General features: G+C 44.8%; 1 protein-coding gene across 1 annotated transcript in view; it reads left to right on the forward strand.

Moving 5' to 3' along the window:
- The first annotated feature begins 412 nt into the window (after nt 1–412).
- Nucleotides 413–19,719, forward strand: part of sel (canopy family protein seele) — a 30,240-nt gene continuing 10,933 nt past the window's right edge. The window contains exons 1-4 of the mRNA XM_084607388.1: nt 413–637; nt 913–1,028; nt 10,188–10,382; nt 16,459–16,567. Of these exons, the coding sequence (XP_084463514.1) occupies nt 538–637; nt 913–1,028; nt 10,188–10,382; nt 16,459–16,567 (520 nt within the window). The 5' untranslated portion in view covers nt 413–537. The remainder of the gene's footprint in view (nt 638–912; nt 1,029–10,187; nt 10,383–16,458; nt 16,568–19,719) is intronic.

Below are 19,719 nucleotides of genomic sequence, written 5' to 3' on the forward strand. Positions count from 1 at the left end.
GCTCATAGGTGGCGTGATATCCGTTAGTCCCCTCAAAATTTTAGAAACTCAGTGCAGCACTTTGAATTACACACCATGTTACACACCACGAACCAACGCCACGAACAGATGGTTAGAAGATATAAATATTCTACAAATCCCAGCCGCGCCATGTGGTCGTTTGTTTTTGCTTTCTATTCAAGTACCTGCACAATTATTTCACGATCATCAGCAACATCAAAAAAATTCGCATGCTCTTTTTTTATGTCAATGGCTTTCAGCTCCTTTATTAAATATTACAAATATTATTTTTTTTTTATTTTGCATAATTGATTAGGTGTGATAATAACAAAATGATTTTGGTATGATTTGTTCATTTCAACCTTTGCAACCTAGGTGGCGCCCCTAAAGTTTTTCTTTTTTTTTTTTCATTGTATTTTTTTGTCTTGCGTCTCTGTATCGTCGCCGGCGCGGTGTTTTGCGCTGTGGGTCACGTAGTACACGTGTAATAAGCGTTTTATAAGCCTCAGTTTTGCGTATCCCCTAATAAGCCTGCAAATGCAGTACCTCAGTGCTTTCTTGCTGCGCATTATTTTTCTCTGCACCCTTTGGTGTATTGCGCTATGTGAGCCAAGCGTGTTGGACCTGAAGTGTCAAGGTAAGTTGCTGGTGTATCTCGCCGGATGAATGAACTAGTATTCGTGGAGGCAATGCGTAGCTGTTGTGTCGTTGCGGATGGTTGAATAAGACGAATGGTAGCCCATTATGTAATCTTGCAGTTTGCACGTGCTTTATGGCGCCTACAAGAGCGCGCTTATCTTAAACTTTGTATGGAAACTAAGTTTCAAATTCCACGCTGCCTTCAGTTTTTCGCCACGCTGACCTCCCGCGTGACTCTATGGTCTGATATTTATTTTGCGCCTTTTGTTTCAGTTTGCAGGGCCTTAGTAACAGAATCCGTCGCAGCGATCTCCGCAGTTGACCCGAAGAAGACTATACCTGTCGGAAGCTTCAGGCTGCAAGCCGACGGAACCCAAAAGCAGAAAACGGTGCTCGTATTATGCACATATTCTCTTGCCACATTTTAGCCAATTTCCAGGCTAAGGATGAAAAACATAAAAATCGGCAGGTGTCTATTTAAGCATCCACTGCTTAGCAATATCAGTGTCAGCACACTAAAATAAGCACTAAACTTTTTCTTGCAGTGAATTCCAGCTGAGTATAAACTGCCCATTATAACTCAGTGCCCATGTTTTCATTGAACTTTGTTGTATGTCTTCATGTACTCGAAACAAAGGTGTCTGTAGTGTTTATCTAATAACCAGTGCGCCACTACAGGGTGTTGCACAATTAGACCCGCGCTGTAGAATGCTTCTCCCAGCTAAACCGCGGAATCCTTGCAGTTCAGATTTCGCACAGAAATCACATTTTGTCGCTAGTATTTGTTAATACTAAATTTGTTTGTGGTACTTGCCTGATTCGATCAGAAGAAGTAAAATATTCCCATCGCCTGCGGCGGCGGCGACGCCAGACGAACCGCTGCCCCAGTGATGGGACTGGTGGCGCCACCTCATGCTGCTAACAACAACTCAAACCTTCTGCCAGAAACGCTCGCCCCCTCTTTTGCTGCTACAGAGTTGTTGTTAGCAGCATGAGGTGGCGCCACCAGTCCCATCGCTGGGGCAGCGGTTCGTCTGGCGTCGCCGCCGCCGCAGGCGATGGGAATATTTTACTTCTTCTGATCGAATCAGGCAAGTACCACAAACAAATTTAGTATTAACAAATACTAGCGACAAAATGTGATTTCTGTGCGAAATCTGAACTGCAAGGATTCCGCGGTTTAGCTGGGAGAAGCATTCTACAGCGCGGGTCTAATTGTGCAACACCCTGTAGAAACAAAAGTTCAACCTGTACAGAAAGCTTTGCTTGTACTCATGTGCTAACATGCTGTTTATATCAGCAGCCCTTTTTTTACTGAGAATAGCATCGTCCGTGGGTGCTGTGAAAGCCATTGTGTAAATTTATTGTTGGTTTAAACTAAAAAAAAGTAAAAAAAAATTATAACGGAATTCAGTAGACCTCTCTTTGGTGCAAACAAGGTGACGTCAAAGGGATAGGCAGAATTATGCGCATTTGTTTCTAAAATGGCTTTGCTTGGAATGAGCGCTCGCTGCCTTCTTCACTTGATAAGAGATGTCTCGCTGCTTGCTGCAGCCTTTCTTCTCACAAATAAAGGGACAGTCTACTGACTTCCTTAACGATTTTTTTCTTGCTTCATTGGAAAGCTTCATCCCCAAATTGTCCAATACCCGGCTGAGGAGCTGAAGAACATAGCAGAACCATTTAAAACTTAATTTATTCATATGATATCCTTTTTTTTTACTGGTGGCCTGCTTCTACAAACACTGACATGTAGACACAACATACAGTTAGTATAGTAACTCTATGCAGCTTTAGAACACAGAGACTGCTGCATCGCTTAAGCCGTGTACAGAGCATTTCATTAAATAAAATGCACATATTTTGTTACGACTGTAAGCACCGAACTTGCTCGAAATAGATTGAAATAAATAAATAAATAAACTAATTCAACCTATTGACATCTACCGCAGACACCAACTAGTGGTTCTGCCTATTCGCCGCGAGATCGACCTAGAGGTGGCGCCACCGTCACTCCGGTAGTGTGGATCGGCAGCCGGCGGCGCTCGCAGAAACGCACGCTGCGTAGGTCTGCTTCCAAGTTTACGCCAGGTTTGTTGGCGATGAAAACGTGTCTTCTGCAGTATTTCTGCAATATTGCAGAAAAAAAAATTCAAGGATTTCGCCAACGCAGCAGAAGAAGAGCGGATTTTAGGAAAACAAAGCACGCAACCACCAGACTTCTAAATTTACTTTGCACGTTTCTTGTGCTGTACCGCGCTCACGCGCCTAATGCTTTTGCCTGCCTAATGACAGATCTGTTTTTCTTATCGACTTTTAAACAGTTTGCGCGTGCCTCATGCGAGTGAGATCGGCGAATTTAGTGTCAAGCCCACGCAGATACAAGGTTCGTGCTCTGACCTGCAGTACTTAAGACTGAATCGAGAAAACCTGGTTCATTATATCGTACTCGACTCAAGGATTAAGCAGGTTAAATGTAGCACTGGCAGCGCACTGCATGGCGAGTTGCTTTAGACTGAGTGCTCAACTCTTGCCCAGACAAGCAAGCACAAGTATTCCCCAAAAATGAGATCACGCCGACACTATACAGGAAACCTTGCCGCACAGGAAAGCTGATTGTTCACGTGTACAGCGCTGAGTGAATTGAATTTGCAGAGATGCTTTTTGTGGCCACTGTCATAGGATGTGATAGTGTATTACTGCATGCGCCACTAACTGTAGATGATTTCCTGAAACTGAGGAAAGTATAAGGGATTTCTGATGTGTGTGATGTTAATATATAACAGTAAATTAGTAGTGTAATTATTTTGTTTTGCAATGCCAATAAATTTCACCGTGTGAGAGAACTTTTACCCACTTAACAGAATTTACAATAATCAGCGATTAATTTTCAGTAACGTTAAAGTGTAAGCTACGAATTACTCGCTGCGAAGACATCGTTCTAAACTGCGCATGGGCACTGTCATGTTCTGGTAAGCAATTTTACAGGCTGAAAATTTCTTGATCACTAATTATTTAGCAGTGACTAAATCTTATGCGAAGTAAAATATTAGGGTTGCTTCCAAAACAGATGCTGGATATAAAACTATTCCGAAAGAAATGGAGGTCATCTTATTATGCGACTATAAAAATGTATTTGTCCCCGAACTAAACACTGATATTTAAGCCGGCATGAAGCTGTTTTACTCCCCTTGTCAGAAACGACGAGTTTGCTCGGAAGACAGCACTTGGACGAAAAGGGATTATAATGATTATAATAGGCTACCAGTAAAGTACATTAATCTAGGTGTATTATGTAATATTTAGGGTAACAATTAGGTGCAGGGAAAATGTTTCCCAAACATTCGAGCATTTCTTTAAAGCAAAATGTGCTCACTAAAACTTTTACGGATGCACAGCGGCCCTCAACAACAAAAAAGAAAAGAAATGCATATTGGCCCGGGTTAAACGCATGAAAGCGGCATCGCCTATGACGGATGATTCCAGAGGCTGGTTTTGGTGTCGTTTTTTTTTTTTTTCGTTATTAACACCACATTTACCACGTGAGATTGTTTATTGTGCAGTCAAATCCCACAGCAGAGGAACGCCTTTCGAAACGGTTGTAATTGAATCACCCGTTCTCGAAATCAGCAGTCGAGTGCCCTTACCATTGAGACACCGCGACAGAGGTTTAAAAGCAAAAAAAAAAAAAAAAAAAGTACTCACACAATTCTATCGTGCATACAGACGGCATAGTAGGCATAGAGTGGTCTGTTCAAACTGCATTCTGCTAATAAAGCAGTCTGCGGTGGCATATGTTTTAGTAGCTGCGGTATTCCAAACAGAAACGGGAATATGCGATTTCTGAGCGTTTGCATTAACTTTTATTGATGGCAACGACCTTTTTTGCTTTGACGCGGCGGTAACGACAGTACCACTTCGTTTGAGACATTGCATGTCAAAGGATCTCGAGCGCCGAAGACCGCGATGGATGATGTCCTTATCCAAGCATGACATGCTCGATACGGACAAGTATATATTTTTTTTAATGAAGCGTGGGGTTGTAGACTGTTCATATTTATTTTGCAAGAGGCATATAGGTAAGCAAAAGCTCACAGGAACCGCGAAACAAACAAAAACACTCCTGTACACACCGCATGCGCGCGCGTAAATCACTGCGGGCTGGCACGCGACGCGAAAACGCATCCGCACTGAGTAGGTTTTGCCGCTGAGCCGCTAGGTGGCGACTCTGCTCGATCTCGAGGCCAATAGCAACGCCGCTACAAGTATGCCGGTGTCTTTTATTGAGTTGTTTCTGTTTTAAACGCAGTTTAAAGGAGTATAGACACCTAAATTTTGGTTTCGTGTTTTATCCTTTTTTATAATGCCTAATACATTTCTGTACATGGATCACCACGTCATATTTTTTATGTCTGCTGAATAGTTTGTGGTGGTGGTGAAAACTTCTTTTGTCTGGAAGGGGTGACACCGGAGTTCTGGTACCGCTCGCAGGCGTCTAGGGAGCCCGATGTCACCCTAAGGGGCAGGGGTTTGCGCTTCGGCTGCCAGACAGACAATGTTGGCCTGTAATCGAATTTCTTTTCTCGCCTGTTTCCGTTTGAACGGCCTATCGATGGCTGTGATGTCAAAGTCGAGCCTAAGTCATGTGAGGGGTGAAAATACTGCAATATAATCATTTTTGTGTTGTTTGAATTCTCTACAATTGTAAAGCCAGCCTGCCTGCCTCAAGAACAGGAATCACTACAATTGAATCGGCAATTATATTGCCATTTTTTGTGCTGCGCATCAACACTTGGTTGTGACGTCACAGCCATCTCTCGGCTGCTGAAACCGAAACTGGTGAGAAAAGAAAATTCAATTATAAATTATTTAGCGGTCGTAGATCAAAACTGTGTTGGATTGATATACAGGAATGGCTTACACATCATTAACAAGAAGAAAAATGCCACCAAAATTTGATGTCTATAGTCCTTTAAAAGTGAATCGGGCAAGATTAAAGAAAAGAAGTAGCTGTAGTTTATTGAAAGAGAAAACGTAGGCTGCTTTAAATTGATCTGAACATAAATACCTATCTGTGTGACGCTGTGGCATAGTCATAAAATGTAGTATATTCACTTCAGACACTGCAAACAGATGAGATGTTACTAGCAACGAAAAGGCACAGTATGGCAGCACCATCTCCTGAAACCTAAATTTCCTGATCAATTTAGGATATAAATTCCTTCTTAAACCGCGAGCGAGTTCTCTCGATAGTGCTGTTGAGACGCTAGCGCAGGCCAGGAATGAGTGATCGCGAGCCGTGAATCCCAAACCAAGACTGATCTTTAGTTTTCCTTCTGGCCGCTAGGCGCTTCCGTGATCTGCCATTTGTTTCCTCACGCGGCACACGCATCTATCGGCGCAGCGCGCGCATGTAGGTCGCTACAGTGTGTCAAGATATTGGTGGGTGGCTGGTCGGTTGGCAGACGCCGAACTTATAATTATTCGGGCCAACCTGCCCACCATTGCACTCTCCGTACGTTGGAGGTGGAGAGACAAACGTCTCCCCCTGCGTGCGAAAGCACATATTCTAACGCTGACCGGCGATAGGGGCCACGCCTGATTGGCCGCTGGCAAGAGGCATGAACATACGTAAGATGGGGGCAATGCCTCTAGCCAGCGGCCAGTCAGGCGTGGCCCCTATCGCCGGTCAGTGTCCGAATCTGTGATTTCGCATGCGGGGGGGAGTTTGTTCTCCACCCCCTCCAGCGTACAGAGAGTGCGATGGTGGGCAGGTTGGCCCGAATAATTATAAGTTCGACGTTGGCCAACTGACCATCCACCCACCAATATCTTGACAAAGTGGCATCCTGTCGCGGACGCCAGTTTCAGGATATTGGTGGGTGGCTGGTCGGTGGGCCAACGCCGAAACTATAATTATTCGACCAACCTGCCTACAGTCGCACTCTCCGTACGTTGGAGGGGGTGGAGGGACAAACTTCTCCCCCCTGCGTGCGAAATCACAGATTCGGACGCTGACTGGCGATTGGGGCCACGCCTGATTGGTCGTTGGCCGGAAGCATGAGCATTCTCAAGATCGGTGACAATGAAATTTACTTATATGCACACACAAAGAAAAAGAACAGTTATAATATACAATAGCAGGATAACAATAGCGCTATATAAGTATCGGAAAAAAAGATGAAGCAGGCAACAACTAATAACATAAAGCGGGCAAAAACAAAGAGATGACAAGACAACATTTCATGCTGGAATGACTACAATACCAAATAGCTAGATGAGACCAAAAAAGCGAGAGAGATAAAGAAAAGAGTTCGTGTGAGTGGCGGAAAATGGTGGCTTAGCTGCGGTGGTCTGGCAAGGTCCGGTCGCAGGGATCGACGAGCTGCCTATGCTTGCCGCGGGGCCAAAGTGATGTCGGGGATTCAGGCGGTCTGGGGCCACGCGTCTTAGGGGCCGAAGTCACCGCACTCACCACGACATATCCTCGCCTAAACTCGCTGGCCGACCCTGGCTCGCCCTTGCACACCCTGGCTGACCTCATGCACCCATCCGCACGCACCAATTTCTCAACACCGACTGGCGCGCATTTCCATCCCTGCCGCCTCCTCGCAGCAAAACCAGCTGTAACATGAGGCTGAAGGCTAGCAAGCATAAGACGCATCCCGCTCAACGCCTCCAAAAACCTGAAAAAAAGAGAAAAAAAAAAAGACGAAACAAAAAGAACAGGAAACAATCGGGACAAAAGCCTCGCCGAATTCGTCGAACATATGGACAGCCCAACAGTCGCCGCGGTCTGCATTCGAGATGGGGTGGCCGGCACCGAGTTTCCTTCCCTCCAGGCCGGGCGCAGTTGTCACTACAAAACTAAAGCCCTCAAGGCAGAAAAAAAAGGAAACGGAGAGGGAATGTGGCGAAAGCCCCATTCGCGACAAGGGGGTCAAACTTGGCGCCACCGCGCCGGAATCCTCGCTGCCGCAAAACAGAGGAAAGAGCAGGGCAGGCACCATTTCGTGACATAGTGCCACCAAGTTGTAAGACCTGCCAGAATATGCCATTATTGTTATACTCACCTCCGGGAGTAGAATGTCCCTTTAAAGTGTCTTGGTACTATGCATGTTTTGTCTATCAGACCAGAACTATGACTTAGGCCAGCAGAGGTCTGTTAGTGAAATTTGGTTGAAACCGAAAATGGCCAGTATTGTTGATGTGTGCAGTAACTAGCTGGCTGTCGAGTATGAGTTATGCTCAATCAAAGGAGAAAATCAAAGTGTGGGAGCTAGGTGCTAGAGTCAAGAATCATTAGCAAGAGCTAGAGTCATTGAACTAAGTAGCGCAGGTGCATATTTAGAGGTCTCTCTGCAGTACTTTACACACATCTGCATGTTTTCAAGTAGTGTCATCGTCTCTATACGTCATCTGAGACTGTTGCACTATTCTCTGAACTAGGTTAAGCAGGTGTGTCTGTTGCATTCAAGCACACTTCAAAATAATGCTGAAGAGCCACAAGAAAGCGTCGTGTTTTGGCTGCCACAATTGTTGAGGGCAATTCCATCACTGTCAATGCATAAACCACACCATGAAAGCGGTCCCGCTCGAGCTAGCAGCAGAACCCAAATACATAGCACATGGCAACTTTCATTTCAGAAGTTAACATCCACTTGCATTTGTGGCTTCATTATTTACATTCTGTAGCTTTTTTTAATATTACAGTTTTTTTGTGCATACACAGCTGTAAATACAGCAGTCGTTTGTGCATTAATTGCAGGCATATCAAATGCTCAACCTGAACAAAGATGGGATAAGCTTTCAGCATAATTACACCACACATGAAGGCCATATTATCATTACAAAAACAAATAAAGGTGATGATTCACTCTTAGAAAATAATGCTGAGATAAGATGAAAAGTGCAGTCTGAAATAAACTGCGAAGAAATAAAAGCACAATTTCAAATACAAAACTGATAAGTCCAGCCCCTAACTTCTAATAATTAAGGAAATGAGTGCTCTCTTACAGGCATGCAGCAAATCCACAAATTCCTTAAGATATGAACCAGCAACTAAATTATTATTTTCCTGCATGTTTGCAAGACGGCACTTCCAAGCATCCCAATGATATGCAATTTAAGTAGCCGGTTCAAATATTTAGGAGTTAAGGATTTTGTTCAAGCTTGTAAGATGGCACTTATTCTCTTATTGCCCGTATATTCTCACAAATACTCATTAGCATGCAATTGTAAGATAGTAAATTATGTTAATGACTACATGACATAGATTGCCATGGGCTTCTCGGCAACCGGAGGAGACGAGGACAAAGTATGGTGTCGTGTGAAGTCATATTTTCAGCATAAAGTGTCATCTGCCGTGTGCATTGGCGAGCTCTTATTACCTCCACCTTGTGCTCGTTGCATGTATTTTCTGCTGGAGTCGCCGCGTATGGAGGAGGTGAGGATGAGGCAACATAAAGCCCCTCTGTAACCAAGCCGTACGAATGTGCCTGCATTGCCTAGGGCTGGCACATCCGGATCACGATCCGAGAGTCCAGGGGTTGATTCCCATCTCACCCTCCGTAAATTTCCTTTTCAGGAAATTTGGTTCACCTTTCAGTTCCACCACTTCACGTGCAATATCAAATATTGCCGTCCACTTCAAATTTTCTCGATATGCTTCTGCCGCCAGGTTCTCTACCTTAACATTGTCGCTTTAAACACTGCTCCAGAGTGTTGAAGGTATGGAGTCGCAAAAAACGCATGAAATAACAACGACCACCACCAAAAGAAATGGCCATTGATAAATGTTTCAAAAGTATGTGCATATGAGAGTACAATGTGCATTCACTATGCACATAGTATGTAAAGTATGTACTCCAATACTCATGCACTTATCATGTTACATTCAGGTATTCTAGCAAAATGGCCATCATTAGAAAACACCAAAAACATGAAAGTGCCATTTAAAAACTGGGCAGGTTGATTGGAGTCTTATTTACTCCGAGTGCCCCTACCTTCAATTTTTATATGACGTCATCGTCGTCATCATCATCAGCCGGACTATAACCACTGCAGGGTGAAAGCCTCTCCTATTCTCTTCCAGTTAACCCGTTCCTGTGCTAACTGCATCCACTTGACCCATGTGAATTTCTAATCTCATCCATCCACTGTAGTTTCTCCTGCTCCCTGCTACGCTTACCTTCCCTTGGAATCCAATTGGTTACTCGAGACCATCGGTTATCATCTCTTCGCACTACATGCCCTGCCCATGTCCATTTATTTTTCTTAATTTCAACTAGAATGTCAGTAACTTGAGTTATTTCTCTGACTCACTCCGCATGCTTCCTATCTCTTAACGTTACATCTGCCATTTTTCGTTCCATGGCCCTCTGCGTTGTCCTCAATTTAAGTAGAACCCTTTTCGTTAGCCTCCATGTTTCAGCCCCGTAGGTGAGTACTGGTAGGATGCAACTGTTATACACTTTCCTCTTAAGTGATACCGATAAGGTGCTTGTCATAATGACATGTAGTTGCTTGGTGTTTGCCTTTCATTACAGATCCCTTATGCTGGCTCAGAGGCACATATGCATGACGTTCTTGACGAAGTCTGCAACAACATGGACAATTACGCGCAGGCGACGCATAAGGAGACTGGAGAACTTATTCTCGTCAACCTTAGCAAGGATGTAGAAAAGCTGAGCACTTACCAGGTTGTTGCCGATCCCACCTCGAATGGAAAAATTAAGCAGCTGGTGAGTTTTGTTGATGACTCCGTTTCTGCACTCCTATGTGGGATTATTTTATCCAAAGATAAAACTGCTGAAGTTGTTGCTTAAATTTTTGTGTCATTATCATTGGAAGCAGCCGATCAGCTCCCATAGCAGGGAGACAAGGCTGTCCTTACAAGGCTGAAGTGAAAAGCCTGAGCTTTCAGTCCCAACTCACCTTTATTGCACCTGGCGCTTGCACATGTCAATAGCAAGGTTACGCAGATCAAAAAGAAATAAAATTCTAGTGTACAGTTAAACCTGGGTATAACAAAGTTGAAAAATCAGCAATTTTTCATTGCATCCAGGTAGTATGCATTTTTCACATTGAGATTAAAGGACAAGGCAGAATGAAAACTGAAATAACACATATATGTAGGGGAAGTAACTTGAAAATGTTTGCAGCAAACACCCATTGCTGAGAATTGTAGAAGCGATGAAACGTTTCACTACCATGCTGCATTCGCCACCGCCTCTGCCACGGCTTGTGTGATGCAGTTACGAGTGCAGTGGGAAGTAGTAAGAGTGGCAGAGGAGCAGGAGGCTGCCAAGGTGAAGAGTGTATACGGTTTCATTGCTGGCATTTTTCACATTGAGATTAAAGGACAAGGCAGAATGAAAACTGAAATAACACATATATGTAGGGGAAGTAACTTGAAAATGTTTGCAGCAAACACCCATTGCTGAGAATTGTAGAAGCGATGAAACGTTTCACTACCATGCTGCATTCGCCACCGCCTCTGCCACGGCTTGTGTGATGCAGTTACGAGTGCAGTGGGAAGTAGTAAGAGTGGCAGAGGAGCAGGAGGCTGCCAAGGTGAAGAGTGTATACGGTTGCATTGCTGCTGGCCGCGGAGGACGCGCCTGCTTCTTCAGGCATGTTTCCGCTTGTGGCTTGCGCGCAAGCGCTGTTCCAAGAAACGGCGCTGGAGCATGGCAATTGTGTCAACTGCAGTTGCTTATTGCAGTCATAGATGTTCCTCTTGTGCAATTTCATGTTTTATTGTCTTGACACTATAGTGTAGTTCTGCTAAAATTTAATAACTCAAGCCAAGTTAAGAGATAATCTGCTTAGCAAGTGCGTTATGTTGAGGTCGACTGCCATGATATGTTATTTTCATGGAGTTTTTAAATATGCGCACTTATTTGGGGCGGCATTGGGTAATTGAGAAACTTCGTAATATCAAGAAACTTGCTATGACAAGGATCGTGTTTGTAAAGGAATTTGGCCATGTGGTTGGCAGCAGTGCTGGGGTTTGGACACAAACCCAGTACGCCTACACAGGGGTAGGCGATACTACTTTCAAAACAAACTCATGCGTGTAAATATTTTGAAGCGTGTGCATTTATGCTAGGAAATATTTTTGTTTATGTCTGGAGGGTACTTCTTTCTGTACTTTTTAAGCTTATCCCTCAGAGGAAGTTACTAGATAGAGCACTGTGTCTGCTTCCTATTGTGCTCCTTTAGTTGGTTGAAAAAGCGTGGCTACGGTGGGTAACTACTGTTACTGATACCAAGAAAGCTTGAGGCGTAAAGAAATGCCAATCATCCGCACTTCTCGCTTTCCTGGCTGATTGCTAGTGAATGCTAGGAGAGGAGCGACATGAAGCAGGTCTTTCATGTAACTAACCTTTTGTTGTGCCTTCAGCTTTCTCCAGGCATCTTCACTCTTAAGAACATGGAAAACTACGGGCAATTTAAGTCACAGTTACCTCAGATGTTTTCCTCAAACTTTCAGCGAAAATATATCCGCTGTCCTGAGCTATAGATCTGTAAACTTGTTTCAAAATTTTTATTCAAGTGCATGTCTTATACTGGATCTCACAGCCTATGTCATTTGGGGATATTAAACTCCATTAATCTTACTTATCCAGCTTGAGCAGAGTGGCTTTTGGTGTGATATTTTGTGCCCCTGAATTGCTGTAGGTAGGAAAAACTTGCATTCCCTTCGCTTGAGACGCCGTCGTGCAGCGCTCGGCGTTGGCAGCTTTTTCAGACTGCACCTCTGCCACTTCAAATACCATTAGCTACGATCCAAGATTTGGTCATGCTCTATGAGAAATGCAAAAATTTATGCCATTAGATAGCTTGTTCTGACAACGGCTGCAAAAATGTATTCGCAACAGAGCGAAGGTGGCGGCGGCTATTGCAGAGGGCAGAGCTACGAAAAACAGTTCTGCACGCTAATTGGCTTACGACCACTAGGGAGTATGCTCCTGCGGGAGCAAACACATTCCAGTGGCAAATATTGAGGAAAGAATCTACACCAAAGCAATGTGCTCCGTTTGTGATCCGACCAAGTGTTCACAGTCTGCTATTGGAATTCATTGGATAATCTGGAAAATATGCTGCGGGACTTTGTTGAGATCTTGGTGACGTTTAATCGCTTTTTAAGGTTGAAAGGGGCACTTGTTGAAGCTAGAGAAAGTGAAAATAGAAAAAACTGCGTGTTGTGCTACTTCCCATACACCTGGATTATTGGATCTAAGCTTCTCATGCATAGAGAGCACGACGAAACATGAATGAGCGGCAGGCGTTTCATCTTGTGCTGTTCGTCAGGTGACCAAAGAGCACCACAAGGATTAAGAGCCACAAATGAACTGATCAGGTTTCAATGCAGGAGTGTGAAGCTAGCCGTAGGGGCCCACCTGTCGCACTCCATGACGGCTGCCCCTCTCTTTCATCTCTATTCGACCACAAGAAACTGGTGTTCTTTCTTTTGCCTTGCAACACAGCTAACTTCACTACACTTGGTTTGAATATTGTTAGAAAACTACCAAGCGTAATGCACGCGTCACGGCCTGCAGAGGACATGGGGAAGAAGTGACACATCGGTGCTGGTATGCATGCCTGCTAGAAGAGATTTGGCTCCTCCCAACATCATTCCACTTATGTGCTCTTCTCGCGTTTCTTCCACTTCGGGAAACTAAGGTCAGCTTTGAACCTCTGTGCTTTTAACCGTGCAAACTGAGTCTAGCCAGGCCTTATTGTGCGACCTTCCTTTTTAGTGGGCATCGGTGACGTGGACCTCGAAAATTGCTTCGCGGACTCTTGGGTTCTGCAGACCCCCATTTGAGAAACACTTACATAGATGTTCGATTGCATCCACTAGTGGCCATATATTTGCTAGCAGGCTGCAGTGCAGTAAGAAAACTTTGTTGCTGAAATGCCCGAGTTATGGCAACACTGCCGTTTCTTTTTTTACAGCACTGATAATTCAGTCTTTCTATCTGAATGCCATGAGTTTGACTTGAATGGCAGGGTGAAAAAAATGCCCCATCTTCAACTCCAATTTCTGCAGAAATAACTGTGTCTCTTGCTGCTGAACGAGCGTCGCTGCAAATTGAAAAACCCAATTTTTTAAGAACCAGAAAGTGCATGGAATTGACCTTAGTGACCAATAATTTACCAACGCCAGAAATACTGCCAAAGAAAACCTTTGACGGAATAGTAATGACACGGCCCGAGTCCACATATAGCTTCAGCGAAAGGCACCTGGTACTGAGTAAAACTTCTGCAATCAGTCTGCTGAAAGATGAACATGCCACCATTACTTTGTGTGATACGTGATTCATGGATCATACCATAGATGTAGTGCTGCCTCTATGAAGCATGTCTATTTGTTCTGTCTTATATGGAAAAAGTCATCTACTCCTCAGTCGGGGTTCTCCCCACCTTTTGGGCTAAAAGATTGCTATGCCTGGGGATAGTTTTCTGTGACTATGATGTGGCCTAGTCATATGGTGTTAGACATTGCTGCATGTGTCACTTTTAGTGTCGTTTCGGGATGATGTGAAGGCGTTCTAGCATTTATTCATATTTTTCTCTTTGCATCCACATGCTTCCTCCACAAGAGTACAACAAACGGTTGTGATTTAAGGCTTCACTGTAAAAACTGTGACTTGAGCGGGGAAGCATACAATGGGGCTGTTTGTGCTACGCGTTGCACTGCAGAAAGCTCCACCCGGCGCTCATTACTTTGGAGGAATTCTTTGGCACTCACGATAGTGTATGCAAAACAAAGTAGTTTATGAATTCGAGAAAAGTCATTGTTGCTTAGCTTTCATATCATATGTATAGTCAGCCATATTACAGGTGTTCATTAGATAAAGTTACTGTGATGTAAGCGGTTTTCAGCAGATTTTTTATGGCCGAAAGCCGAACAAACGAGATTCTACTGTATTTCCAATGTGGCTGCCACTTTCTTCTTGTACTTGATTTCATTATTGTTTGTTTCCTAAAAGCTGCAATTTTGTGTTCATGTAGTATTGCCACTAGCACAATGCTTACTTGTGCCTACTTGTTTGGACCATTTACGCTTTCAAAACAATCCATTTTAACCATGGTATGACGCCACTGAACGTTCCTCATTCGGGTAAGGCAGACATGAACCATGTCTGCCTTACCCGAATGAGGAACGAATGCTAGGGTACACATGAACCAGGTGCACCCTAGCACTAGCGAGGCGTTGACGTGTAGACAAAGCAAACAAAGAATTTGGAGTTATGCAGTGTGCTGGAGATGGGTTTGAAAAGAAAAGATGCGCAGCTGTCGATGCTCTTTCTCTTGAGAGGCTGTTGTGTCATCATTATCTGGCTTATACTCCCCCCTCCTCGGTCCTCAAATGTCCACATCATAAAATTTTCTCGTGAGAACCCTGTCCTCAGCTGTCTCCTCAGTCTGAACCAAATTGGAACCAACATACCTGGTTCTAATTTTTGGGACCTGTGTATCCGTATACCTGAAAGGGTTACTGAAGTGTTTCTCAAATGGGGGTCCGTGAAAATTTTGGTGTATGCGAACCTCATCCCAACAATAAAAAAAAATGTTAGGGTGATACTTCTAGCTTGGCTAGACACACTCTTGCAGGGTCAAAAGCACGGAGGTTCAAATTCGACTTTAGTTCCTCAAGTTAAGAGATGTAAAAGGAGTGTAGAAACGGAGCACGCACGAGAGAGCGGGAGAGAGAGATTCTCTACGATGCTTGTTGACGCCGGTATTGGTGAAACTCTAGCCCTGCAATGCTGGACGGGGCTGCAATGCTCTTTTTTAGCCTTGGCTCAATCACAATTCCATGACCTGCTCCCAGAATTGCGACAGCAGTTCGTACATGACAAGGGGTCTCCCACCTCTTCCACTGGTTCACAAGGGGTCCCCGACACATCCATGGCTGAGAACCACTGGGTTAAAAGACTGAGGGATAACTGGTTTTAAAATGTGATGGGTGTGGTGCAGGGTGAATTGCTAGTTCACGGTTATGGAGCAAGATAATAAATTCACTACCCTGCTTTCTTCTTTTGACTTCCAACGGTTAAGTCTATTAGTTTTCATTAAGTCAGCTGCAGAATTTGGGAATTTTACAATGAGTGTTTACAATAATTGAAAATTATTGCATTTCTCTGAATTAAGTTGATCCAAGCATTGAGATTAGTAGAGGTGCATCCACACGATGGGCCACGGACCTGTTTAGAGGGAGTGATTGGACAAAGTAGCAGGTAGTCTTTATCAGCAATGTTTGTTCATGTGTCCAGTGAAAAGCCTTAATTGAATGAAAGATACTTGTACTACACTATTTCTTGATGGTTTCAGGAAGTTCTCATGCTTTTCATGCCTTTTGTTTCCTCTCCTTGTCTTCAGTGATCTGCACTCCATTGAAATTGAGCCTGCCTATTGACCCTATTCACTATCAGAGTTGGTAGGCAGCAGGGGAGGGTCTTGCTTGTCAATCCTGCATGCCTCCAGTTGCCATTTTGTTATGAATCTAAACGCTTAACCTGAGGGTTTTGAGTTCTTTAACCTTAGAAAGTGTGCTATACAGAGATAGGTTGGGCAACATATCCAGTTTCTCTAATAGGCATGTCAAGATGCACTGAGGAAAGCCCCCTCCTCCGTGCCTTGGGGCAGGGGTCATTATCAGATTTCCCGGATTGGGATGTTGTCGTGCTTGTCCAGTTTGCTTTGCGATGTGACTGCTATCTTCTTGCAAACCTTTGTTGTCTGCACGGGGCGCTGTGCAGTTAACGTCACATGAATATAGGCTCTACTCCTCTCTTTCTGCAGTGTGAAGACATGGTTGGAGAGTATGAGGACCAGTACATACGGGTTTTCTCAAAGCAGAAGGTGAAGGTGGAACCCCAAGCCTTCAGGTTGCTCTGTGAAAACACCGAAGGTGAGGCTTGGCTGGGAGCAGTGCACCTCATCTCTTGGTAGCTGTAATGAAGATACTTGTGTGAAGTTATAATTTGCTGTGCACTCAAGTCTTAAGCAGTGGTTGTAAGACTTAAGGTTTTATTTTTGCGAGTTCTGTGTTAACATTTTTTCTGCTTTGATTGCGCTACTGATAAACATTGGCTGTTCTTTCGTTGCCTAGAAGGAGCCTTAAATCTTCAATCAGCTGCATTCACGAACTTAATGCTACTTGCCGTGCCTATTGTGCGCGATTCACCTTTTGCATATACCTAGAATTAGAAATTTGGATTCGAGGCAAGCAGTGTGGAATTCACAATTAAAAACTGAGATAAGCAAAATTTAACAGCATTTGCTGCGGTTTCTTGTTCACTGCTTTTAAAGCTGTTGTGACCTTGAATCTGGCCTTCTAGCCTATCTGCCTTTGATTCCTGAGGCCTTTTAAACTGCTGGTTCGTTTGGCTACTTGTTGCTTGCCTGGCGTTTTGCTCCTTGCTGTGACGTTTTCATGCGATGACTAACTACTCTTGCATCAGAATGAGCTGGGACCAGGAACTCCTCATGTTAAGTGTAGATGGTCCCATAAAAACTGTCCAATTTTTGGCTAAAATTCTAAATTGTGCAAAAGCGAGGTTGTACAGGTTTTGGTCTTCTGTTGCCTAGTTCTGTGCAGTTGGCTGGAAGGAGACGCACATTTGTTGCCAATTAAATTTGCTTTTATTGATTGGTTGCGGGATTGAAGTGACATACAGCTGGACTTGCTATTGCTTCAGTAGGTCTATGCCTCTGTTATGCAGTTGCTATGTATTCCCATTGCTGATGATCATTTCTTATTGCTAAGTAAAAAAGCCAGTGGTCTAAGCAACCACTCTCTGGTACACATTGATTGTTTAGGTGGTATACACAGTAGAATCTCGGTTATACGAACTCGGCTGATACGAATTTCGGTGTGATACGAATTCATAAAATTCCCCCGCTGAATCGCATTGCATTCAATGGGCAAAAAATTGGACGTTCCGAACATTTTTTTTTTTTTCGCGACAGGTGATACGAACTTCGGTGTCACGACCATCGAGGCCCGCGCACACACAAAGCGAGAAAAGTGTGCGATGCGGCGCAGCACGGATCATGCACTCATGTACACACGCATGAAAGAAAAAAGAAAAAAAAAGACAGAGGGAAAACCGGCTTGGGAACCTGCGGCAGCAGCGAAGTTGGCGAAAGAGTGCTTCGCATTCAGTTGTTGGTGGCGATCCCCCCCCCCCCCCCCCCCCTCTCCTTTTCTTTTTTTTTTTTCGTTGTTGCTCTCTGAAAACCAGCCCGGCGGTGTTGTGCGCATGGCCTTGTGGCTCTCTCCACATTTCTCTGCCGCCCCGCAGGCCCCGCATGGGCAAGCTCGAGCAACGAACTACAGTAAAAGCTCGTTAATTCAAATTCCACGGGGCCGCCAGGCCAGTTCGAATTAACCAAAATTCGAACTAATGAAAGTGAGCAAAAATGAAGGCGTTTGATGCTCGGAGGGCACGAAAAACATTTATTTAGCAAAAAAGTCTGTTATCTTCTGCTTCTTCTCTCTGAGGGCTACCGTACTCACTCGGTCTTCTAGCATGCGAATGCGACGCAGGGAGTCTTCTTCCCCCTCTTCAAAGCTGAAGAAAAGGCGCGCGACATTCAGCGCTCCCATAACTTCTGCCGCGGATGGACGCACGGGCTCTTGCTCCTCGTCGTCGTCCTCGTCTTCTGCCTCTTCTGGGACAGACTGCTCCCCATCAATTTCAGCGACAATGTCCTCATCACTTAGGGCACCGCACACTGCTGCATCGCTGTCTACTCCAACGTAATCATCAAAACTGACGTCCTGCAGCACAGCACGCACAGCCGCAGGCAGAGGCTCCGGACTCCCATCGTCGCCACTTTCTTTCATACTTCCGGCAGCAAAGCCACAGTGGTGGAAGCAGTTTGCAATTGTGGACGGCGTGACCTGCTCCCATGCACGCACCAACATGTGCATTGCTGTGAGTAATGTGATGGTGCTGGTCTTCTGGTTTCCAGTGCACAAAGTCATGCGCTCGATCATGTGGCGTCTATAGAAACATTTTATGTTTCTGATCACCCCCTGATCCATCGGCTGCAAGGCCGCAGTCGTGTTGGCGGGCAAAAAGACGAGCCTTGTGGCTTTCAGCTCGGTGTCGACTTTGTGTGCCGAGCAGTTATCCACAATGAGGAGAACTTGACGCTTCCCTAGCTCCATCCTCCGATCGAATTTCAAGAGCCATTTTTTAAACAATTCGCCCGTCATCCACGCCTTGCTGTTGGCGGAGTATTCCGTCGGCAGCGTCCTAATGTTCTTGAAACATCTAGGCTTATGTGCCTTGCCAACAACAAAAAGAGGGACCTTCTCCGTCCCGGTCATATTAGCGGCGACCAGAACAGTAATCCGCTCTTTGCTTCGCTTGCCGCCAGCGCAGCTGTCCCCTTTAAATGTTACTGTTCTGTCGGGCTGGAGCTTATAAAACAAAGCGGTCTCATCAGCATTGAATATATGATGTGCCGAGTAGCTTTCTAAGTACTGCTGCAGAGCACCGCTTCGCCACGTGGCACAAGTTTCTGCATCCACTTCTTTGGCTTCTCCAGACAACACCCGGAAGACAAGATTATGTCTGTCTCTAAAGCGGTGAAACCATCCTTCGGAGGCGACAAAATCTTCCTCATTCAAGCGCAGGGCGAAATCAGCCGCCTTCGCCATGATAATTGGGCCGCTCAGTGGAATGTCAGCGCTTCTCATTTCTTTCACCCACGTGATCACAGCGGTCTCAATTTCCGGATACTTGGCTAACCGAAGCCTTTTTCTGTTGCTGGCGAAATCTTCGGCTTCATAGGCATCCTCGATGGCCTTCCTATTTCGGACGTACGTCGACAACGTGCTTGGTGGAATCCCGTGCTTTTTCGCGATTTCCACTTTGCTGGCCTTCCGTTCATCCACCTCGCGTAAAATAGCCACTTTCTCCTTCACCGTCTTGGCACAGTATTTCCCACGCGAACACATCTCGCGGACACAAGCTCACAACAAGCGGCGTGCAAAACGAGGGCTCACGAAATGCAACACGAAACCGTGGTTGATAACACTAAAACGTC

This window comes from Amblyomma maculatum, chromosome 6, assembly GCF_055883805.1.
Source record: "Amblyomma maculatum isolate TAMU_Amacu chromosome 6, ASM5588380v1, whole genome shotgun sequence".
In the NCBI taxonomy this organism is placed as follows: Eukaryota; Metazoa; Arthropoda; class Arachnida; order Ixodida; family Ixodidae; genus Amblyomma; species Amblyomma maculatum.